Source organism: Tachysurus fulvidraco, chromosome 18 (assembly GCF_022655615.1).
Source record: "Tachysurus fulvidraco isolate hzauxx_2018 chromosome 18, HZAU_PFXX_2.0, whole genome shotgun sequence".
NCBI lineage: Eukaryota > Metazoa > Chordata > Actinopteri > Siluriformes > Bagridae > Tachysurus > Tachysurus fulvidraco.
The window spans coordinates 13,015,180-13,039,898 of NC_062535.1; the positions used below are offsets into that span (position 1 = coordinate 13,015,180).

Consider the following 24,719-nt stretch of genomic DNA (forward strand, 5'->3'; position numbering starts at 1 on the left):
GTGTAGTTTGGGTCTGCTTTCATTTCATATCTTCTTTTATATTAGTTAAGTAATTTCAAATTTGCGCCAAAAAACACCAAGCAACTCATTTTCCTCCTTGGTAGGTGACATCAGATCAGGTCACAGGCCAAGGAAGCCCAAATGGTCCAAAAACGTTAGTGATTCGCAATCGCAACCACAGTCTGTGTTCGCAACACAGACGGGGTGAATTTATGAATGAAATTATTGTCACAAAACGATATTGTTACGTATCCTCACGCTTTTTAAGTGGTTATACGGAAATCCTTGGCATTTCCTAGTGGGTATACGGCGTATACCTGCGTATCACGTAGACTACACCACTGGGTGCAATGCACATGCTGATTCTGAACAGATTCCCAGATTTTAAAACTTTAACACAGGTTTTAAGATATTATTTATAACATTTACATTTATTTTAACTTAAAATGTGTCCAATTTGACCTCACATATTGGCATTCCCCTAATGTCAAAGCCACGACCATCAGGTCAATGTAACCTTCCCTCTCATTTCAATTATTGTTGCTCTTGGTCACTCTGTGTCTTTAAAGTCGCTGTGAAAGATATGACAGAAAGAATACACATAAAATAATAGAATTTAAAAATAAAATAACATTTGAACAAGTTTTTTTTATATTATTTAATTAAATGTAATCTAAACTCGAATCCAAACCATATATCTATGTATCTATATGCTTTGTAATTCATACAGCTCGCCTGACTACATCATATACTTTTTTATCTATTAAATTTGTAAAATTAAAACTTTGTCCTGACGTCATGCCACGTGTTTACTCCCTTCACTTCTATTAGTAAGTCTTCACTCTTTCCTCAGTTGTTGATTTAATTACTCACTCTACGTTTATGAAGATGACTTAAAGCTTAAATAATTCAACAGACACTCTATTCAGTTTCAATTCTTTTTCATTTTATCATTATACAGTACATGTCTAGACTAAGGTGCATATAACCACGCCCCAATGTAGCCACGACCCAATGTAGCCACGCCCCAGTGTAGCCACCCTCTACCCTTAAATGCAATATAATCTAATCCACGCCCACGTTTGAATCTATTTTTTACTCTTCTAATAAGTTTTTTTATTGATCACTCGTAGTCTAAGCGAATTTGCTAATAATTAATGTATAAATATAATGTTTAATGTGTTCTAATATGTTAATCATTATTTTTTTCCTATTCCACTAAACGTAAAAATCCCCTTTACAGTCATTGGTGTGTCCTGAAGGCTCATATACATAACCACGCCCCCCCCAGATGCGATCTAGTCCCCGCCCACGAGTGCCGGGTATTTCCACCCCTCCTCTCTCTTTTCGTCAGTTATTGTGAAAGTAAAAAAGAGGAGGAGGAGGAGGAGGAGGAGGAGGAGAAGTCGGTTATATTCACTGTACAGAAGCGACAGAGTACACAAGGTTGCGCGCGCTCGCTCTCTGTTTTTTCGTGCCTCTCTCCCGGTTCACTGCTGCTGGTGCGCTACTGCGCATGCTCAGATCTCCAGCCTGCGCAGCTGCTTCTTTCTGCTTCACTGAAAGGTTGGTGAGTGAAAATGGCGAGTTGGATTACATACAGTTAAGCCATTTTGTACACGTATGACTTTTACCTTACCTTACTTAACCGTGTGTTTACATCACTGCGGTGTAAAGGTGTCCAAATCGACCTGCTTCCGTGTGTGTGTGTGTGTGTGTGTGTGTGTGTGTGTGTGTGTGTGTGTGTGTGTGTGAGTGAGTGTGTGTTTAAGCCTTAAATAACAATAATAATAAAGTCATGTCTCTGATGTGATGTTTGACATAAACATAAAGATGCTAGCACGTTTATCCGTAGGCCAGTAGAACTGTACAGAACTTATATAACACTCCTATATAATTTCTACCTATAGACATTTAAAGCTTTAACGTTTGACTAATGATAAGTTTGTAACGAAGAAACTATTCCTGAAAGCTAGCTTAAAAGCTAAGCTAAGCATGTCATTGTTCTGCAGCTGTTAACGCTGTTATTACTAAACAGTCCATTAGGGCTAAAAACTTAAATCCTGTTAACCTTTAATCCATAGATAAATTTCAAACCCTAAATAAAAGCACTGTTTATCTATATCTGGTTATCTGTAGTCTTATCTCCTGGCTGGGAGGTTAGTTATTTTGCAGGTTAGACATGAATCTGACTTCTGTTACATATTCTGCTGGAACTGGACACAAAAACTTGATCAAGACTCGAAATTGAAGTTGATTTTAAGTTGATTTATAGTTGATCTTTGTGTGTCTATACATTTGCCACAGGATAAAGGTTTCTCAAAATCTTACCCTTTTTGTATAATATACGATCTCTGAAAAATATTCGGATCTTCGGTGCATTCCCAGACCTCTAAATATAGAATAAAGGGATTTTAATAAAGAACAAAAATTTTGTTTATTTATTAATAATTTACTATCATATCAAATTATATTTGGATTGTTTCTATTTATTGATTTATAGCCATGTAGTTTTGAATTTCTTCTCATTCTTCTTTTTCTTCTTCTTCTTATTATCATTATATTGCTAGTCAGGAGACAATGTGGTTTTAATACGATTAAAAAAAAAAGAAAAAAGGTTTACTTTATTTACTCAAACCAAAATATTACAGTTATTGTTATATAATAACATATAATCATGGATTATTCCTTATTCCTTTGATCCCTTAGACAAAAAGGGTACTAAACTGTACCTTTACCATTATGTGTCTTTAATACGTATCTTGGCTGGAAATTAAGGATTTAGGTAAATTAGACTTGGATAAGATTACAGAGTAAAGCTTTCAGATGATACTGGGTGAAGAATATACATTAAATGTACAAATTAGATACGCTTGAGTGAACCACCATTCAGTGACAAGGAATGGCCACAGTTTTTCTGTGAGCGAGATACACTTTAAGCAGGTAAGTAGCCGTAAATATGCGAAGAACCCGATTTTCTAAGAGTGTACCACTTCTAGCAGCAACATTGCCAGCAGGCGTCCTTTGACCCATTTATTTTCTGTTCTAGCAACAAAAGCTGCCAGCCTGTTAAGTTGCAGCCTATTTTTTGGAGAAGAGGATTTGTTTTATCCCCATTGTTCCAGTCTGGGCTCCAAAAATTGTAAGCAAGCAAAAAACGACTAAAAAAAAAAAAAAATATATATATATATATATATATATATATATATATATATATATATATATATATATATATATATATATAGGTTTGCTCTGTCGTGAGTGAAATGATGTCATGGCTTTAGTGTCCATTTCAGACAGCCTTGTCTTGCAGTCTCCTCAGTTCACATGCTCAGAGAAATCTCTGTCTTTTAGCCCTTAGTCCTCCAGCATGTTTGTACAAGTCAGCATTCATGCATTACAGGGTCAGAGAAGTGCTTAGCTTAGCTGTTACAATGCCCACCAGTCATCTTGCATCAGTAGTTTCTGAAGAAACTTCCTGTGAAATGCAGACTTTGGTTAAAATATCATGACATCCCTATGGTGGTGGTACCAGGTGACATCCAACCTTTAGATTATACGCATACTCTGTTGTATTCAGGTAATGAATTTAGCTTGCAGCTTTAGACTCATACAATGAAGTAGCTTAGAGTTACAGAACCGGACAAATGAATACGAGAACCCAGTTGTAGCACTGGTCATGGTATGAATGGGGTTTCACCTGAAAATAATTAGATTTTGTTTGAGTCTAATCAGCCTGATTGACTTTACTTAAAGAGATGAATAGACCGGGTCTAGACTAGACCGGGTCTTCTTCAGCATGTCCTGACCTTTTTCCATTTCAAATCATTTAGATCAGGACATTAATCAGCACTTCTTTATTCCTTCTTTCATCAGTAATGTAATCATGTTTAAATGTGGATTCACCAAAACCAACAACTTCAACAGCTTGCTTTTGCTAAATTGGCTGTTAACGGCCTTCTTTTCAGTCTCCCTCCACAAGCTAGAACATCTGTCTTTATTTGTTTCATACCAGATTAAAATTCGAACCTAATGGATGTAAAGGTGACTACGTCATGGAGCGACCGCCTTCAGCATTACGCCGACCTCCCAGCGAACATGGACCGGTTGGCAATGAAGAAATACAGACGCGAGGCATATCATAGGTACGCATGATGGACCAACTTTTATCACAAGAAGCCAGAGGTGTACATGGCTGGATTAGTTGTACTTTATACTTTTGGCTATTCAAACAAGTGTAACTGAAATTGAATACGATTGTTTTTTAATGTGTGGCATTTTAATTTGATCTTTTCCTCCTGGTCCTACCTGAATAAAATGTTCCAGCATGCTTGATAATATGGGGCGTCTCTGTTACCTCCCTAAAAGGCACGACTTGTTAATGTGGAAGTCACCATCTAATTAGAAAAAAATGTTAAATTATTTAATGTAACTCAAGGAGAAACACTAAACTGAGGTCCGGTGGTTCAGCAGAAACGCTGGTGTACGCAGAACTGATAGATCATGAATAGGGGTACACAGTGTTCCAGTTATACTGTGGTTTTTTTTTTGTCCTCCAGTAGCTGCATGGTAAACATTTTTAGTTATTAGTTCAGTCGGAATAATATATTGCATACATGTTTACATTTCTTCATATGGTAGACCTTTTTTATCCTTTGTGCACAAGTTTCTAGTCAAATTTCCACCAAGTTTGTTTTCTTCCTGAGGGAAAGTAATAAGCTTCGGGTTTATGGTGATGTTATTATTATGTAGTCAATCTTAATGCATGTTGTTCAGTAATCTGAAACAAACGTGAAGCTCATAGGAAAGATATTTTATTTATTTGTGTGACATCTGTCTCAACCTAGCTTGATGGATTATATATATATATATATATATATATATATCTTGCATTATAGGCAAAGCTGGGAGAGCATTAGTGGCATCAGCCTTGGTGGCAGTTATATTTCTCAGGAGCTCTGTTAGTAGGGCAACACCAGCGGTTGTTTTTGTAATCCAGTCTTGTTAATCTGGATCCATTCCAGTAAGTGAATCCAGTTCTGTCAGGTTTTGCACAAAGTGGGATTCTTTCCAAGCCTCAGATCAGAAGTCAATAGGGAAAATATTCAGAAATATTCAAAATAGAGATTTGATGATACATTGAGCTTTTTATAATGTGCAGAAATGCTGCAGCTTTTGTTTTTTGATCATACACTACACAACCAGAGAAAAGGCTCACTTTATGTTTAGGTTTGAAACAATATTTACATTTATACTGTATCCATTCATATTTTTCCATAATGGTGTTATATGTATAAATAGAATAAATATTGACTTCTAAGCAAGCAGTCCGTAGATCAGATGTCCAGGACAAGCTGATTTCACGTCCAGGCTACTTTCATTAACCACTGCACTGGGGTACAATATAATCTTTGAGTTCAGTCAGTTAGGTTTATGAGCAACCAGAACATCCGATGGACTGAAGCTTTTACTATCCTGTAGGGCTAACTAAGGAATTTCTGATTCATCCATCCTGACCTTTATTACTATCGTTATATCCCTTAAGCACTTCAGACTCTATACAGAATAATCCTCCAGCAGCACCCCAGAGTTTTCCATATGAAAGGGTTGAAGCCTATGGAAAGAATTTATATTGTTGGATCTTATGCAAAGGACATAGCAGGCTTGGCATGACTCCAATTCAAGAGACCCTGTTCTCCAATTTCATTGATGATGCTTTATTAGATTTTTATGACATACTGTGCATAATTGTGTAGGTGTTAATGAAGAAACGATCATTCACACACCATCATTCCACATCCACAATGTTGTCAGTTGTCCAAAGCCTAGGAAATTCTTTCAGTCTCTGAAATAGAAGTTTCAGGTCCTGGTTATAGTTTGGTGTTTGGATGCTTGCCGTGTTGTGTCTCTTTAAATGTCAGTCCCATGGAAAGGATGCTGAATTTACAATTCTAGTAAAATATTTTACAGCTGTGTTCTTTTTTCTTTTTCTTAATATTTTTTTTATGAACGATTGGAAACAAAATCGATTTTGCATTTGACTTTGTAAATTTAAAGTAAAAAGAGGGATGCGGTTTTGAGGTGGACCAAATTCCTTTCTCAACACTAAAATAGACACCCAAATGTCTAATTATAGGAGTTTTCCAGCCACACTGGATAAAATACAGAGAGGAAGTAGAGTCTGGCAGAAAAACTAGTCTCCTGTGTCTAAACTGGACACCATCAACCTAAAATACATGCGAGAATTTAACAGCACTGAAGATAAAGAAGTATGTAGAAGAAAAGGAGTCTGTGGGAATTGTTCAGATTCCATTGGTATTGTGCAATCCTATTTTAGATTAGCCTAGCAGAGCCAGCTGAGCTATCACTTCAACGCCTGGGATGTTTATTCCACTGGACAAGGTCCTTGTCTGTCTACATTTACAACTTGTTGAATTGTAACTCAGTATTTGAACAAAATGGAAATAAGAAAGTCCTCAGAACTTTCATAATGCAGTCAGTTCAAACAGTCGTTGAAGTGGAAATGTTCAGATATTTAAAAGCAGGTGAACTTTTTTACGTGTCACGGACAGTTCCCCTTCAGATTCTGTGTTCGGAGTCATTTCCTCGCCCTGATTAGAATACTATAATATATAAGCTCTGTATTTCTTCCCCCTTGTTGCTAATCATAGTTTTATTTTGTTCAATATCACGTGTTTCTGTTATAATTGCATTGTACTGACTTTTTGTTTTGTCATGTCTTGTCTTAGTCACTTGGTTTTTGGAAACAGTTCAAATAAAGCATGTCCACACGTCCATCTGCCTCCTGGGGATATCATGACACTTATTATGCAGGGAATTATTTACACTGAGATTATGATTGGAAAAATAATCAAAGGAAGTTCAAAACACAGGTTTATATCGATTTGCTTGTTTTAGTCAATTATTGTTCTTATATGTAAAAAAAAAAACCCATGAGTCAGCAAATCCATGCCAAGAGCTAGCTTCCTGTTTTACACCTGATAATGTTGGAAGTTAAAACATTAGAGTCACATACTTCTGGTTCAGATCCTAGTGGTTGTACTGTCAATTTAAGGTCCAAAGGTGGTTCTCTTATCTGAATTGTCCTACGTTATACCCTGGTATTTGTACATTCAGGTCACCCATGTGATGCAATACAGTAACGTCAGCTCAGATCCATTCAACCATGTTCACAGCCAACTGGGTGAATTCGTTAAAGATAGCAGTAACGCCGCTTTACAGTTACTATGTGATAATTATACAGTATATGGATAGTGAACTCTGAGAAAGAAGGAATTAAATATACTTTTTGGTGCGTTTGTTTATCAGCCAAACCCTTTCAGCAGTGCCCTCTGCTGTGGGATCAGATAGTTCTTCTCTCCCGTTTGACTGTTCTAGATGTCTTTGAGTGAAAGTAAACAACCTCTAACCCAACAAAGACCCAACAACAGAGAATGTAGCAGAACAGACATAATAGTTTTTAGATAAACTGAGTGCCAAAGGAAGCAAAAAAAGCAGCTATTGTTGTTAGCAGTGTGGACAGACAGTTTGGATAAGCGGTAGTAATGACATCTGCACTCAAAATGTGCTGCACGTTTCCTGTCTATGAAAGTGAGCCAATGGAGGGGGTCCAAGAGTGTGCTTTTATGAGGTACACTTGAATCTACATAATGTTATAAAAATAGATTTTTTTTTTCACTTTCATGCACTGTGAAAGGCTATTCCATGTTTTTTAAGCTAGTAATAAAAACAAAGACTAGACAATGTTTTTCAAGTCTTCATCTGCCTTGTGCCACTGCAAACACAGATTCTTGTTCTTTGTTGACAGGAGTTAAGCTGATAAGGTTTTCAGCTGTTGTAGCCTGTTTAGGGGTGTGTGCGCTTTGAGATGCTTTTCTGCTTAACACGGTTGGAACAAGTTCCACTTCAGTCTTCTGGACGCATTTATTCCCCGCATTTTTTGCACGGCTTCAATGGCTGATTAGACAAGTGCATTAATGTGCTGGCACAGAGGTGTTCCGAATTGAACGTGGATTCCAAAATAAATAGTTAAATTGGTTTAGATTTTTCAATTACAATTGAAATCGATTTTTCAATGGATAGCATCAGCTCAAGCACGACAGGTTTATTTGAAATCAGACTCAGTCTGGAAAACACCGTTGCATTGGGGGTTTTTATTTAATACCCAGAAAGCCTTAGCTGTTTCTTAGAGCACATTCTGTATGCTGGTCAGGGGAATCTGGAAATCTTGTCTTTTCCAAACAGTGCTTTATTCCGGATTTGGCTCAGCAACATCAAAAGCTGGGAACTGAGAGAAAACCGTGGGAAAAGGACATCCTCTTTGGCATCCGGAGCTCTTTTTCATGCGTAAATAATATTTGTCTAAAAATGTTGCCACTTGTATTTTGCAGCCTTTAAAGTTTTCCAACTATTCGGTGTGTTAAGGTATTCTTGTTTTTACTGATTTGTTTCAGAGTATTCGTGAACAGAAGTTTGGCAATGGAGAAGATCAAATGCTTTGGTTTTGACATGGATTACACTTTAGCAGGTAAGAAAATGTTTGCAATAAAGAAATTTAACACGTGCGAGCTGTTTCTTGTTAAACTGTGAGCGGACCACTATTCTTTGCTGCTCTGATTTGTTTTTTCAAACGTGCTACTGGGATGAAGCAACTTTCTTCACCTTAAAAATAGCCAACAGCACAGATACTCTGAAACTCAGAGCAAATAGGATACATAGGATATATTTAAATCTTCGTCGTTGGTGTTCAGGAACTTAGAAAGAAAACACAAACGTCTCATTGTGTACTGTTGTGTTTAAATTTTATCCTTAAAATCCTTAAAACGTGTTTGTTACTGGAGAAAAAAAATACTGTCCTGAAGTAAGGTATGACATATGTCATCAGCAAATTAATCCGTCTTATGTATTACCTCATTTTATGTTGGTCAACAAGGAACCTAATACTGACATTTTAAACATGCATTGAGTTTCCTGTGCTTTCTGACCTCAGTGACTCCGCCACTAACAGCAGCCACTAGTTGCTAAATCTGGACTGCTTGCTTTAGGAAAGCAGATCAGCTCTGTGACGTGCCAGGACTGATAGCCCTGCATTCTCCACAGACTGCCTGCCTGCATTGTAGGCTCAAGGGAGATATCACGGGCATTTGGCTGTTGACATCTTCAGCTTTATCGCTCGCCATAAAGTGTTTACAAGATGAAGGGCTATCATGTTGTCTTGTGCTGGAATAACGCTGCAACCACAAACCTCATCAAGTTCTCAAAGATCACTTCCACTGCAAACATTACAGAACGGATATGAGCGGTAGTAGGAAGAACTATCTATGTACGCCATGGCTAATCTTGTCCCAAGAACCCTTTTTCTCTCATTTCACCAAACCTTAAAATCCCACATGCGAACAGTCTCACTTTCTAAACTTAGATTAATATGTCCTCTTGACTTGTTGCCTGTATGACAAATCATCCTTCAGCATGTGTTTTAGGGCTATCATTGGCCTCTGTAACCAAGGGAAAGTTCAAAGGTCAGGATTCTCCACATCAGCTTAGTGTTGATAGCTCTGAACCATGATGGGCCACTAAATCACTTTAAATTGGTGACATCTACATTTATCATGCAATAATAGTTGCACTTATACTGACTTAAACTGGCATGAATGTAAGGCTTATGAGCAAACTACAGTTTACCTTTAAAATCTATATACTTTATAGTCTTTCTCGAGCATTTTAAAATCTATATACTTTATAGCACTTTCTCAACCAGATCAGGTTGATTTTGACTAATGGGGGTATATGTCATTCTCCAGTTAAACTGGCACTAGCCGTTTGACAACATTCCTATTGGGCAACATACACGGATGCTTATGAGGTATAATTATCTGCCAACGGAGGAGATAACAGATTCCAAGGGGCCAGGCCATGCCAGAGAGAGTGCTCGCTTGTATTTGAAAAGAGCTTTTTGTGCTAGCCCATGTCAGATATTATATATAAAATTCATATTTTAAGTAGTCAATATCACCTTTACTATAATCACTATAAATGTAATTGTCCTCGAAAAGGGTGGGTCTCAAATCTGTCCCTGGAACACTGGGTGTGAGTCTGGCACCCTTGATACCAGTTTGGTGTTCATGGGTCGAGTGAGAGCTTTTTACATGAGATCACCTGAAATGAACCCCAGGTGGAGTTTATGCTATATATGAAAGTGATCCCTTCCCAGGGCCGGAATCAGTTAACATTATTCTTATTAGTTGAATGTGTCATACAGGCATGTTGCGATCTGCTGAGAAAATGGAATGCTTTCTACCAAGAAGTAGAACATATAACATAGGTGACTAATCAACAAATCCACTTCTTACCTGCACAAACCTACATCCTCCTGTAAACATTATTAGTACTCATGCCCCTTCAAAAAATTCCTTCTATTTGTACCATCATGCCAGATTATGTAAACAAGTAAGTTATTTTGTAATGCTAATTTTTATATGTCATTATCTATAGCTTTTATTTGTGGTTGCTTAATAGTAGCACGCATAATAGAAAAAATGGCATTTGCATTTTGACTTTTTCTTCGCTTCCCATGAGTCCGTCAAGATCCTTCAAGAGCAATGTCTAGAAACATAAATTAAACAAATTATCCTGTGGTTATAGAAACATTGATTAGAAAAACACGTCTGCTGTATTCCATTATGGAAAATGGCTTGCACCCCCAGAAGTGATGTGAAAACAAACATCCAATGATGACACCATACACAAACAAGCCCAGAATGGATGTTGGGTTCAGGCTTGAGTATTGGAGACAAGAATGAAGACGGAGTTTGTCAATTGCAACATCTCATTAATGTTTGTTTTTGCATTCTTCATTGCTCGAAGAAGGACAAGATCTCTGAGCGGTTAAGTCGATGGACTGCAAATCCGTAGTGCTTTGCCTGTATGGGTTTTGAATCCCATCGTTGTTGGAAGCCATGTTTTAAAGTTTTTTTTAGTCAGGGTTCAACCCCAACTCTGCTCCCAAGAAAGGCAGGGAAGAAAGGTTATTATCCATGTCTAGTACAAGGGTGCTGTATCATGGCTCACGCTGTACAATTTCTAGTGTGGTCAGCTTGAGGCACTGGACAAGAGAATGCTGACCAGAGTTATGGTTCAAACAGTTTTAAAGATAGGTGTCTTTGAAGAAGCATAGATGCTCTGAGGATATACTAAACAGGAATGAAGAGAAAGGTTGGGTATACGTAGGACTCCTGTTTGTAAAGAAGGATCCGGCCTCAGTTTCAGATTCTGTAGTTTCACTGGAAACCTGCCTTGTTTACCTTCCTTCCCCCAGCCCACACTATAGAGCTGTAGGTCCCAAATTCTTTGGATGAATGTATATCACATACCATCATGTTTGATATGGCTCTTAAATGCAACCCTGTTTGGCATGTCGTAGCCAAACTGAACCCTGACATGAATTAGCAGAATTCTTGCTCAGCTGCATGTCTTGCAAATGAGGATTTCCAATGGCTCCAGTACTACTCCTTGAGGCATTCCTAACTGTTTTTTTTTTTTTCAAATGATTTGTCTGTCTTGCGATCTCACGACCTGAAGCAGGGTCAGCAACCTTCTTTCGTCAAACACAAACACAGCAACCTTATTTCTTTTCAACAGAAAATGGCTATATATGGATGCCCATAGATGACTATGTTTATTCCTTGTTTATAGCCTTGTTTTTGTTTTTTTTATTCCCTTGTGTTTTGGTCTTGGCTCGAAATAATGGATTAAAGACTCAAAATTCTCAGCTGGTTTGTTCTCTGAAATGTTACAAAGATCTCCATCCATGAAAGCTCTGGGCCTTAATTGGGTTTAAATGTGAAAGGGTGAATGGATCTGCTTTCGATCCAAATGAGATCACAGGACATTCAGGGAGTTCTCTAAGCCATTGTGAATGCAGTCCCTCATGCTGTTGGACACTCATCTCAGATACTGTCCCTGGTGAGGTTCCAACACGCTTACCGATTTATTTCTGGTAACAAAGCTTGGGTTTTGAAAACGAGGACCAAATATAATCTTTCTCAGCCAGTGTGGTTTAATTTTGGCTCTTTAAACTCTGTGGAATTGTGTGGTAGGCATCCTACCTGGAAATACTGCTTACATCACTATGCCTGGAATCTAAGCCAAAAATAACATGTGATTCATCACGTACTGTTTAAAATGTTAAATAAAAGTATGCGCACATTATTATTACTAATAACCCCTTATTGCACACTGACAGATACTTGAAACTATGATGTCACAAACTTGTTTGAACAAAATCAACCCAGTTTGGTCCGGAGTCACTTTAAAGTACTTCATGTCAGTCTTTGTTATGAGTCTCTTTGCCTCTGGAGCGTGCGTATGTTGATAAAGGCGAATCCTCTAAAGTGCGAATCCACAACAGAATGAAAACAACAAAAATGACTACTAATCTTCCAATAACGCAGCTCAGCACCATACACTAACTTTTTCTCTTTTATAGGCTGCAAGTTCTATTGGCTATTGCCTGTTCTTTGCATTAATTTATGGACTAGGTTTGGATTTCTTTCATTCATGTCAATGAGATGAAGTTTAAATTAAATTTGACAACGTAATCAGTATGTCAAATTTTAAAAAACCCTCATCAACAATTCTATGTAAATTTACATACAATCATATGTGTTTTCCAGAATACTCAATTCTTCTGTGATAAATGAGGCATAACATGTTGCTTTTGTTCGGTTTCAGTGTACAAATCTCCAGAATACGAGTCCCTGGGTTTTGACCTGACTGTCGAGCGACTGGTTTCTATTGGCTACCCACAGGAACTGCTCGGCTTTGTATACGATCGATCCTTCCCCACAAGGTAAGCACGTCTCGGTGGTGTTACCAGATCAAAGACGGTGTCCGTGATTAACATGATGGCTGTGATTTGCAAAAAATTATTTAATCCGTACATTAGCTGACTCATTAATAGACTTAACTGATAAAAATCTTTGTCCTCTTTACTCCAGAGGTTTGGTCTTTGACACTTTATACGGCAACCTCTTAAAGGTGGATGCCTATGGAAACATCCTGGTGTGTGTCCATGGCTTTAACTTCCTGCGTGGGTAAGATTAGGGTTATTTCTCTGTTTGTTGTTCTTTATATATGTATATATATCCTGAGGTTAAAAACCTCAGTAGTTTCTATGAGCCGTGAACATGAGCTTCCAGTAATAAGTTTCTTTATTTTTCCTCTACCTAATGCCAGACCTGACATTCGAGAGCTCTACCCCAACAAATTCATCCAGCGTGATGACACTGAACGCTTCTACATCCTTAACACTCTCTTCAATCTGCCAGGTGGGTGCTTAATAACTGCCATCCGTCAAGATTAGACTGGACCTGCTTAGGTTCAGGTATTTATATGCTTTCTGTTTAACAGAAAAGCCTGTTTTTTTTGTTTATTTTTAAGCAAACCCTGGTGCTTGTACCATCACTGGGTTGTTTATTTGGACAGATGAGACCAAAGCAATCGAATTCGGGTGTGGATCAGAGCATGCCGATCATAATCAGGAAGCGATTCAACTCTGAATCAAACAATGAAGTGAATCAAATGTGGTTAGCATGTTCGCCTCACACCGGCAGGGTCAGGGTTCGATTCCCGCCTCCGCCTTGTGTGTGCGGAGTTTGCATGTTCTCCCCGTGCTCCGGTTTCCTCCCCCGGTCCAAAGACATGCATGGTAGTTTGATTGGCATCTCTGGAAAATTGTCCGTAGTGTGTGTGAGTGAATGAGAGTGTGTGTGTGCCCTGTGATGGGTTGGCACTCCATCCAGGGTGTATCCTGCCTTGATGCCCGATGAAGCCTAAGATAGGCACAGGCTCCCCGTGACCCAAGGTAGTTCGGATAAAGCGGTCGAAAATGAGTGAGTGAGAGTGATTTCTTCTCCATAAGTCTGATCTAAAACGAGTCAGGACTCTGTTGGCTTTCAGTGTGATATGTGTGTTTTTCCCTCTGTTGATAACCTTACACAGAGTTTTAGTGGTTGATGATAAGCACCTTCAAATTTGAGATGGAGAGCAGAAACGGGGTTTGATATCATCATTTACTTTGAACCTTCACTTTCCCTGTGACGTGGTGCTTTAAACCGTGTATTTGTAATAAACCGGTTTGGTTTTCAGAGTCGATACAAAAATAAAAGGCAATCACATGGCTCTACAATTTCTCTCTCACACTCACCACTTTTTTTTTCTTCTCCACGCAGAAACCTACCTCTACGCCTGCCTCGTCGACTTCTTCTCAACCTGCGACCGGTACTCAAGGTGAGAATTTCACCAATTGTGCCTGCCGTCACACGCTCACTTTGGACACTGCATCCGCATATCAACTGAGGCAGTATCTCTCTCGCACACACTGTGAGAGGCTTATCAGCACACATGCAAGGCCGATAAGCAAATGATAGTGTGGCAAAAATCGGTTTACAGCATGCTTTATTTACCGTCGACACAGTTGTAGCACACTGAACTGTGTACAGGCATGGCATCATCTGAAAAAGTCATGGATATTAACTAATCTTCTAGCATGTAACTTATAGAGAAAATCATTTTTTGATGGACACAAATAAAATACATATAATCATTAATTGATTAATTCATTTGTTTGATAATACTTATAAACACTCTGGTGTATAGCCTTAAGCCTATACAGACGTAATTGAGTGTGTGATTTGTTCTGGTATGGATGCATGTCCTCTGAAACAATTGTTGGTCCTTTTAGGGGGAGAGGGCTTTCCTGTTTGGCTCGGAACGACCTCAAACAAGGGAAGACTGTCCCATTTAAACCATGTCTGACTGTCGATAGTGTGTATTGAGTACCCGGTTGCAGAGCCTTTAGCCTTTTGTCCCTTTTTCAAACTCTCTAGCTGTGAGACGGGCTTCAAAGACGGAGACCTCTTCATGTCCTTCAAGAGCATGTTCCAGGACGTGCGAGACGCCGTCGACTGGGTCCACTTTAAGGTACCAGGACACTTAAGGTCTGAACAGAGCGCATTATTGTAATACATATATTTTCAAAAGGCAAGAAGTGCGAGTTGGAGTTTTTACCTTTTTAGGATGATGGACTGCCTGAAGGCATATTCGTGTATTTTAATATAATCTGAAATAGGGTCCTTGTGTCCATAGGGAACTCTGAAGGAAAAAACTGTGGAGAATCTGGAGAAATACGTGGTGAAAGATGTAAGTGTGCCCTGCTTCTGTGTTCTCCTTGCCTGGCTTTGGTTTCATACTGAGATGTTTGGTGTGAGTCATTTCTCTCTGTGAATCTCGTCTAAAGCCCAAGCTGCCTCTGCTGCTCAGCCGCATGAACGAAGTCAGCAAAGTGTTCCTGGCCACCAACAGTGACTACAAATACACAGATGTGAGTTTACAGACAGCGCACAGCTGTCTTAACAGACTTACACACACACCTATGTAAACACGAGGACGAATTCACATGTATGGAATTTTAACCACTATAAAAAAAAGGAAACAATTTCGATGACAAAGTGACACGACATTCTGTTCTAATTTAATTCTACGTAAATCAGGGGCGACCTAGTAAAGCGCAGACAATTGTTGTGAGTAAGTATTTTAACTCCGCACTTTACACCTTAAAACAATTACGTTTGGAAGGAGGGAGTAGAAATCTCTGTAGACGTGCCTGCAGAGCTGAAGAAGACATTGGGAATTTGGAGGTGAATTGAAGTTGATATGACAAATTGAAGCTAGTATGAAGTAAAGTGTAGATCCAACAACTAGTTTCCATATCGGTCAGCATGATAATAGTTAACTTTAGAGCTTTAGCTACTGCTGTTTCTCATTAAATAAAAATGAAATAACTAAATGTATTAATATGTATTTACTTGCAGAAAATCATGACCTACCTGTTTGATTTCCCTTACGGTCCGAAGGTGAGCGTTTTATTTCACACCCCTATTTGTTTAATCATGAATCAGTACAAACGGTAACACTGACACTATTAGTATTTTAAATGGCTTCAAAAACAACTTTATTGACAAAACTGGAACAAGAGGCATTTAGATTGTGGATTTAAGGAAGTTACATAACAGAAGTGTGAAGCAAAAATGGACTAAAACCTAAGTAACATTCACTGCTGAATCGAATCGTGTGTTCTGCTCATAGCAAGGTCTTCCGCATCGTCCGTGGCAGTCTTACTTCGATCTGATCCTGGTGGACGCACGGAAGCCACTGTTCTTTGGCGAGGGAACTGTGCTGAGACAGGTCGATACGGTGAGTTATACATATGCTTTCAGGAACATTTTGCTCTGCTGGAAAGCACAGATTCTCTGGAACGGGCTATTGGTCAGGCAGCACATGGCTGAGATTTTTCTAAGTACTCTGAGTACAGAACAAACCTGCAGGTCCGTGTGAGGACTCGCAGAGTGTTTCTATTTTTCCATCACAAAAAAAATGTAAAAATAGCAGATGAATGCTGTGTAGAATAACGGAACTGAAAGGGAAGCTGATAAATGTGCTCTGTTGTAGACCACCGGGAGACTCAAGATCGGAACATATACCGGCCCTCTGCAGCATGGCATAGTCTACTCTGGAGGTGAAACACACACACACACACACACACAAAATCACACACACCTGCTACACATAAGTTGTGCTCACCCTTCACACATATACCACATACTCACTACATCTGGTGTGTCCAGCTCCAGTCGTGGAGCTCAACTGGCCTGATCCTGTGAAAACAGGCTTAAATAAATGGATCATGATTTCATTGAGGTGTGCAGAGACCTAATCATCCTAATCTCTGTCTACTGTCACATTTAATCTCGATTCGAGGCACACTGATCATTTTAGTCAAAGGGCAGCTGTAAAATTTCATCAGTCAAAGCTACTAATAATAAAGAGGGACAAAAAAGGGACAGACATAAATTCGCTTATTGGTCTCCTGAAAAAAGAAAAAAGCAGGAACTTGTAAGTTACGGACTAGCGGACGCTCCGCATACTGTAAATGGACCAGTGTGTGACTGTTGAAATTTTCTGGGTGGATATGTTTATTGACTATTTTCGGAAGTCGTGTCAACACAGGAAAGCTTTGTGGTTTCTTGGTAATATGTCAAACTGTATTTTTGTCTCAGAGAAAATAAAGCAGGCTGATGAGAGTTTAACTGGTTTCTCAAACATTCAACACAAACATTCACAATAACCGCTTCTGAGTGGTAACAGTAATTCTGCCCTGTGTCAGGTTGATTGATTATTGATTATTTTCCAATAGCAGCAGGTTTTGTTGTGTCTTTTTGTTGTTGTTGTTGACATGCTCTCGTTTTCTTTGGTGTATAGGTTCCTCAGACATCCTGTGTGATCTGTTAGGTGCTAAAGGGAAAGACATACTCTACATTGGGGACCACATCTTTGGAGATATTTTGAAATCCAAAAAGCGCCAAGGTTGGAGGACGTTCCTGGTGATCCCCGAACTCGCCCAGGAGTTGCACGTCTGGACCGACAAGAGCTGTGAGTCCTTTGTTTAACTAAGATCAAAAAACGTGGCTCTTGTGTGGTGCTCATGGTTGTTACTGTGTTTGTCTTTCACAGCGCTGTTTGAAGAACTTCAGGGTCTGGACATTTTTTTGGCAGAGCTGTACAAGTGAGTTCATTGTACACCTTTGAATATCCAAGTGTCCTCCCTGCGTGTGTGTGTGTGTGTGTGTGTGTGTGTGTGTGTGTGTGTGTGTGTGTGTGTGTGTGTGTGTGTGTGTGTGTGTGTGTGTGTGTGTGTGTGTGTGTGTGTGTGAATGTGTGAGTGTGTGAACTTTGCACTAGGCAAAGGGGTCAGCCTTACTCAACTTCCTCTTTCTCAAAATGCAGACATGACCTCAGACATGACCTAGATATCTAGAGATATCTTAGATAAAATTATCCTCAGTTCATTTGCTCTCTCTCTCTCTCTCTCTCTCTCTCTCTCTCTCTCTCTCTCTCTCTCTCTCTTTTCCTCCGTTTTTCTTATTCTCAGGCATCTGGACAGCAGCAGCAACGAGAGACCGGACATTAGTGCCATCCAGAGGCGAGTGAAGGTACACACATGCATTGAATCTCCTACCATTGTGTCCTCTATGGTTGCAGTTTAAAACAAAAAAGATGTAAATCTGTTTATCGACAAACACTTCACAACAGTCCTATTCCTAAATACAATAAAATTAAGAAAATAGCTTAACGCCAAGTCTTAGCTTTTCCATGACCCTCTTCCTGATCTGAAAAGGTTAGCGTCAGAACTCTGGTGTTATAACCAATGTGTACAGAAGTGCAATCTTGGCAGTCAAGAAAAAAATCCCCACCAGCATCCTGTTATTATTAGAAACTGTCTTGTTTTGTTGTGAGACAAATACCTTTTTAACCCTAGATGTTTTCTAGTAACAAGAAGATATATTTCTGTTCTAACTCTAATATGAGCAGGTATGTATAAACTGATAGATATACTATATGTTTATTTTTTTGCATAACTAAAAGCACCAAACCCTAAAAATATATATTTTTTTAAATTGCTATTTTTTTTAAATTGCCGGCAAATTTAATTTTATCCGGAGGGTGTACAAACTTTTGCACTTAACTATATATGTAACAATGAAGTCACACTGGATATTACTGGATTATTTTCCTGTACAAGGACTGGTTTTAATTCTTTTATACCACCACAATTTGCCAATGATAACATTTATTTGTAATGAATGACACTTTTTATCCGTTTACAGTTACTTTACATTTATGGCTGTGGAACGTCCATGAAACAAGTGAATTACGTCATACAGTCGTTCCCACAATGTCTTTTTTTTTCCATGTTTGACATTAATAAGGCATAAAAAGAGAAACCTCAAAGTCTTTTGCATTGAAGACTTTGCCTTGTATGGACTCTGGAGTCTCATTCTAACAATGTTAATTGGTTATACTGTACATCTGACAGAAACCGTCATCATATCAACAACGAGCCTGCGTTAGTTTCTATGGTAACATGTTCGAACGAGCCTCTGAGCTGCAGTTATAGAAAATGAATCAACACCTTCTGAAGAGTATATTAAGAGAATGATATAGGACTCTCTTGTTGCCCTCTAGAAAGTGACCCACGACATGGACATGTGCTATGGCATGATGGGTAGTCTGTTCCGCAGTGGCTCTCGCCAGACCCTGTTCGCCTCGCAGGTGATGCGCTACGCCGATCTGTACGCTGCTTCCTTCATCAACCTGCTCTACTACCCATTCAGTTACCTGTTCAGAGCTGCACACATACTGGTGAGAGAAACACACACACATCTTTATGGCCTGTTATGATATGAAAGTATGTAAGTCATATTGACAATCACAGAATAACTATTATTTAGTATCAAGGATTAAAGGGTAATGGATGTTTCTAGTGATTGTATGTTGTATAACATCTGTAAAGCTATCAGAGTGACGGTTCGACTGCTTTGCTGATACACAAAGGTTCACTCGCAAGAATTTTAAAATCACTGCGTGGTATTTCTGCTACATTGTGTTAGGTAAGTAATATTAAATGTACGGAATCCATTTACATTCTGCTGGAAACTTACTGACATACTGACTGTCTTACTGACTTACTTACTGACTTATATACATACTCAATTACTGACTTACACATTTACATACAGACTGAATTACTGACTTACTGATTTACATACTGACTGATATACCTACTATGTTATTTACTGACTTACAGATTTACTTACTGACTTACATATTGACTTACTGACTTACAGATTTACTTACTGACTTACATATTGACTTACTGAATTACAGATTTACTTACTGACTTACAGATTTACTTACATACTGAATTACTGACTTACTTACTAACTAACTAACAAGCTAACTTACTGAATTACTGACACAGATTTTTACATACTGCCTGAATTACTGATTTACTAACTTATTCCCTGACACCCTTGTTGACATACTGACTGACTACTGACTGATGTACTGACTGACGTACTGGTTTACTTACTGACAGACTTTCTATGCAATTTCGAATACTATAAAGAATAGTTTATTGCTATGTTGTTATTATGAGCCATGTTATGTATCTATTGTTATTGTTATTAGAACATATTCGTGGGCTTGTGCAGGATTGTCAGTGGACATTTTATTTCTTATGTGCTTTACACCAGACGTCAGATTTTTCCACTAAAAGCATGACTTAGTTACTGATGCTGAAAAATTTTTTTGCTTGTTTTTTTTATTTTCCCAGATGCCCCACGAGTCGACGGTGGAGCACACGCACGTGGACGCTGACACAGAGTCGCCTTTGGCCACACGCAACCGTCACTGCATGGACTGCAAGGAAATAGACTGCAAACGCAGCCAGCTGACACGCTCCCTGAGCGAAATCAAACCCCCTAAACTATTCCCCCAGGTTCCACAAGAGATCACGCACTGCCACGACGAAGACGACGACGAGGAGGAAGAGGAGGAATAGACGACTCTCATTTAGTCAGGCCTGAACTTTTCTTCAATTCCCAAAGGGAAAAGTTTAACTTTAGTAAAGGGAACAATAGTAAGGGATTTTAAGACAAAGAGGATTCTTAGCGTTAAGTTTAAGTATATAGATTTTTTTCTAACTATATGACGTGTAGCATGTGAGAGCTAAAACGGTTAAGAGTTAAGTTAAGAATCTTAGAAAAGGTCTCTGCTGACCTGTTTGTTTTTTTTTGCAGAGTTTTACAGTTAACAAATAGTTAGCAGAAAAAACAGCGAAGCACATATTTCAGTTACGGTAAGCTACAGAAACTCAGGCTTATATAAGACGTGTATGCTAATGAGTTTACAGGAGATGCACAACTCATCTTTAAAGGTCAGTCATATATAAAACGACCACACAAGCAGCTATGCTTCATGTTAGTTCATTTCCAGCCTGTTATTGATGAATTGTTTAAACATCTATATATCTAACATGATACTCATTATGCATCACGCTGTAATTTAGCTGGAAATGCGTCATGTTTAATCTGATTATTTTACACCTAATAACTGTGTATAGGCAGAAAAGTAACCCCACTGGGTTCACGCTGTTCATGTTTTAATATTTTTTTTTGTTTGTTTCATTTGAACATCATTTGTCTGTACAGCAGATTTTGGCTAAACGCTGCCTCATACAGGACTTAGGGGGAAGAGCAAAGCATTTGTGTTGGCACGATGTGCCTCTTATTAGAGAGCTGCTCATGATGGGAATGTAAATGAAGTCCTGAGGGGGGCTGCAGCACGCCGTGACGGCCAAAGTGACGGCTACGAAAGAATGCCACTTACACAAGCGCCCCTGTTACTTGGCAACCGCTGTGCCAGGCAAACCACATATGGCTAGTTAGATGTCGTTTTTTTGTTTTGGTTCGTTTTTTGTTCGTTGTTTCTTTTTAATGGCAGTGATATCAAGTTGCCAAGTATAGTGCTATGCAGCAAAGCAAGCTTTTCTCATTCACACAAAAACTCTTTAAAGTATCGTCATATTTTTATACTCGACATCTCCGTTCATGGAGATAACCTACCAAAATTTGAATCTTTCCAGTGCCATGATACTAACAGACATTTCTAGCCATACCATTTGCCACGCTGTGCATAAAAGTGACCTTGATATGCAAAAAAAAAAAACCACAAAAAAATTAATAAAATAATCCTCTTGTATATAGTGTACTTTATAGCTGGTGTGAGTAGAGAGTGTCCAGAAATAAAATATATGTGGATATATAAAATATATATGAGCATCGGATTTGGAGAGCGTTTAGCTTGGCAGATTGCAGTCTGAGTAGTTACGCTTAGCGTATGATATCACTGGAGAGTTTACCTCCAGAGGACCAATAACATTAAGAGCACTCTGACCAGTGATCTTCACAACACAGCAAGGTCCCTATAGCAGAGGTGCCAACATTTACAGTAAAACTGGTGCATTTACTGGTTTTGACTCTTAGTCAATGTGATACGAGAGACATAATAGCTTTTTTAATGTCGTTTAATTTTTTTTATTTTTTTTATCTTGGAGCACTTTGTACATTTTCTTGCCAGTCAATAGAAAACTAGCAGGCAGAACTGATCTGTTTGGTCGGTAAAAAAAAGAAGGAGCTGAATTATTTATTCCTGCTGTTTGACACATCTGAAAAAAGTAACCTTATCGTCCACCATCTTGCTCGACGCCTGGGGTCCAGTTAGGTGATTGACTTACATGATTAAAAGGTGATAAAATTTAACTACTGGCAACCACTGTGTGTAAATAAAAGAAACCAGAATAGATATGCAATGTTGGTGCCTCTGCTGTAGTGTTAAACTGGAAGCAATAGATACAATAGATTTGTAGTGTTTTTTTTTTTTTTTTTGAATGAATGAATATTATATTTGATGGAAGGGAAATGATTCAATTGCTGAAAACACAGAGCTGTGAATTGAGTCTAATTATCTCTTACAGGAGTTACTCACATGCTAACTATCAAGACATAAGATAACAGCCCTCGGTTTGCGTTATAGAGCTAATCAGGGCTTATTAAACTTTTGTCAGTATTTTGATCAAACAGTTTCCGTTCCAAAGAGTTTTTAATATGTAAATGGCACCGATTCAAACAAGCTGTTTAACACTTGATAAGATTAAGCTACATTTTTATCCAGCACAACGTACAGATTACTGTATTTACAGTCTGTTGTTACTGTACATGGTTTTTATTATTATTATTATTATTATTATTTTTTAAATAGTTAGTCATAGTTTAGAGGCAGTCGCTGAAAATGAAGGGGGGAAGCAGGTATTACTTTCTAAAGATAAGGCTAATTAGGTTAGACTGTTTCAGGCGAACATGCAACTATGCGAACTTCATATGCAGATTATTTTACTGTCCTGTTTTAAAACTGGAAATCAACATAATCCACAGTGAACCGTCCAAACTCGAAACCGGATGTCATCATGTATTTCCGATGAAGATAAAAGTTTTACACAAAAAAAAAAAAAATCAACAGAAAACACAAACAGACACCATCCCGACCTTGTAGCATTTGCGCCAGAACACTGTTTAGACTATTTTGATGATGATTAAAAGGCAGTATTTTGTATCATTGGGTGACATGAGCGATGTTACAGCAGTTTTTTTTTGCAGGCTTTGTACAGAGTAAAGACTATATAATCACTCAGGTGACATGCTGGTTGTTGTTTATTAAAGTGCGACCACATAAATTGATGCATTTTATTTTACACGCATTTCCGTTAAAAAATTAGCCCGAAGTCACGTATTAAGTGACATTTTTTTAACTCAGCTAACTCATGGTCTCGATACATTATGGACGCACCCTATTAAAAATAACCAGTGTCACCTTTGAAAGGGATAATATGAAGAACTTGGGTATATTTGAGAATGGCACAGTATCCATGTGTGCCTTTATAACAATGTTGCAGACTGTTTCTCATGCATTGTTTACAGATATGTATAAAGTGATAATACATACTGTACTTTTGTTCTTTTCGGTTTTTTTTTTTTTCCCCTCTGTCGATTACAGAAACCTGCATTTGTGTCGTTTATTTTCGAGGCATTTTGGAAGGACAGGAACTGTCCTGTATGCATATGTACCTACCATTACAGATTCCTCCTTGTCAATTTATTTTCACAGTGTTGAGTAGAAACATAGACAAAACAAAAAGCTGCTGTGTAAAGTGCAAGGTGTGGGGAAAAGGTTTGCTGTGTTATGATTCCTAGTGTTCGTTTCTCTTGTATGTCTCTGTTCAGCTTGTACGTTTAGGGAGGCTGCACTGAAATGTGAAATAAAGATCATCTGACATAACGTCTGTCTGTTCTGGTATTTTATTAGTACATAATGCTGCTTTTCTGTGCTACTGCATTTATCATAGAAATACTTGTTTCCACTCGGAATTTGCACACGACAGGACATTATTCATAAAAACGCTCTTTGGTGTTTATATCAGTTTATAATCACACCCTTCAGTGCCACCTAAATGAAGATGAGGTTCCCTTTTGAGTCTGGTTCCTCTCAAGGTTTCTTCCTCCTCCATCTAAGGGAGTTTTTCCTCACCACAGTCACCTCGGTCACCTGAGGTTTGTTCATTAGGGATAAATACAAGCACATTTAAATTTAAGTCTAATATTAATCTTGAACTTTGGTATGATATTAAACTTGTATTATGTTTCTCATGTTTCTTCTGTTCTGTAAAGCTGCTTTGAAACAACTTCCTTTGTCTAAAGCACTAAACAAATAAATTTGAATTTGAATGATCCATCAGGTCGTAATTACGAGTTGGAAACAAATAATCTTGAAGCCTGTCTTGTCCTGCACTATTTGCTCCAGGTTGCACAGTTGCACTTTATGTGGCTAGGACTAACTTACTTAGTCCTCAGCTCTGTCTTTGTTTTATGTAGCACCAGGTCCTGGAGAAACATTGTCTCTTTTCTCTGTGTACTGCAAAAGCTATATATGGTTGAAATGACAATAAAAGCTTCTTGACTTGACTCGTTTAAGAAATACTATAGATTTTCAGAGCAGAAGGGCCAGATTTAAATCTGAAAGGAAGGCTACGATTACTAAAAATCACTCATTCTAATAACTGTCGACAGCCGCAGTTCGCAGTAAAGCATCTCCAAAAGCACAGCACATTTCTACAAGAACAGGGCAGCTACGAAGATCTAGCACAATAACTGGACAGTCACCAAACATTTTGCCTAAAAACTGTCAAA

General features: G+C 38.4%; 1 protein-coding gene across 10 annotated transcripts; it reads left to right on the forward strand.

Annotated features, from left to right (window-relative positions):
- Positions 1–1,384: 1,384 nt before the first annotated feature.
- On the forward strand, positions 1,385–23,811 carry nt5c2b (5'-nucleotidase, cytosolic IIb). Of its 10 annotated transcripts, XR_003445553.2 has the most exons (21): positions 1,385–1,566; positions 3,050–3,142; positions 4,016–4,145; positions 8,266–8,367; positions 8,475–8,548; positions 12,751–12,868; positions 13,017–13,112; positions 13,255–13,346; positions 14,250–14,307; positions 14,907–15,000; positions 15,166–15,219; positions 15,317–15,400; positions 15,891–15,932; positions 16,165–16,272; positions 16,528–16,594; positions 17,338–17,508; positions 17,590–17,641; positions 18,008–18,068; positions 19,102–19,278; positions 19,430–19,526; positions 20,252–20,387. XR_003445553.2 is itself a non-coding variant. In XM_027179261.2 (20 exons), exons 3-20 carry the CDS (start codon positions 4,033–4,035, stop codon positions 20,477–20,479), a joined length of 1,791 nt encoding a protein of 596 aa, XP_027035062.1. In that variant the 5' UTR covers positions 1,390–1,570; positions 3,050–3,142; positions 4,016–4,032; the 3' UTR covers positions 20,480–23,811. The 10 variants fall into 10 exon arrangements, 9 of the variants coding, with proteins under 9 accessions (XP_027035062.1, XP_027035060.1, XP_027035064.1 ...); XM_027179261.2 differs by lacking the exon at positions 19,430–19,526 and having other exon boundaries at positions 1,390–1,570; positions 20,252–23,811; XM_027179259.2 differs by lacking the exon at positions 19,430–19,526 and having other exon boundaries at positions 1,390–1,566; positions 20,252–23,811.
- The last annotated feature ends 908 nt before the right edge of the window (positions 23,812–24,719 follow it).

What these genes read in the sequence shown, in the direction of transcription:
- nt5c2b (XM_027179261.2), top strand. Translation starts at nt 4,033, where the DNA reads ATGGATGTAAAGGTGACTACGTCATGGAGCGACCGCCTTCAGCATTAC. An exon ending in TCCGGAGCTCTTTTTCATGC is followed by an intron (nt 8,368 to 8,474) that starts GTAAATAATATT and finishes GATTTGTTTCAG; the next exon opens with AGTATTCGTGAACAGAAGTT. An exon ending in CGTCTGGACCGACAAGAGCT is followed by an intron (nt 17,509 to 17,589) that starts GTGAGTCCTTTG and finishes TGTCTTTCACAG; the next exon opens with CGCTGTTTGAAGAACTTCAG.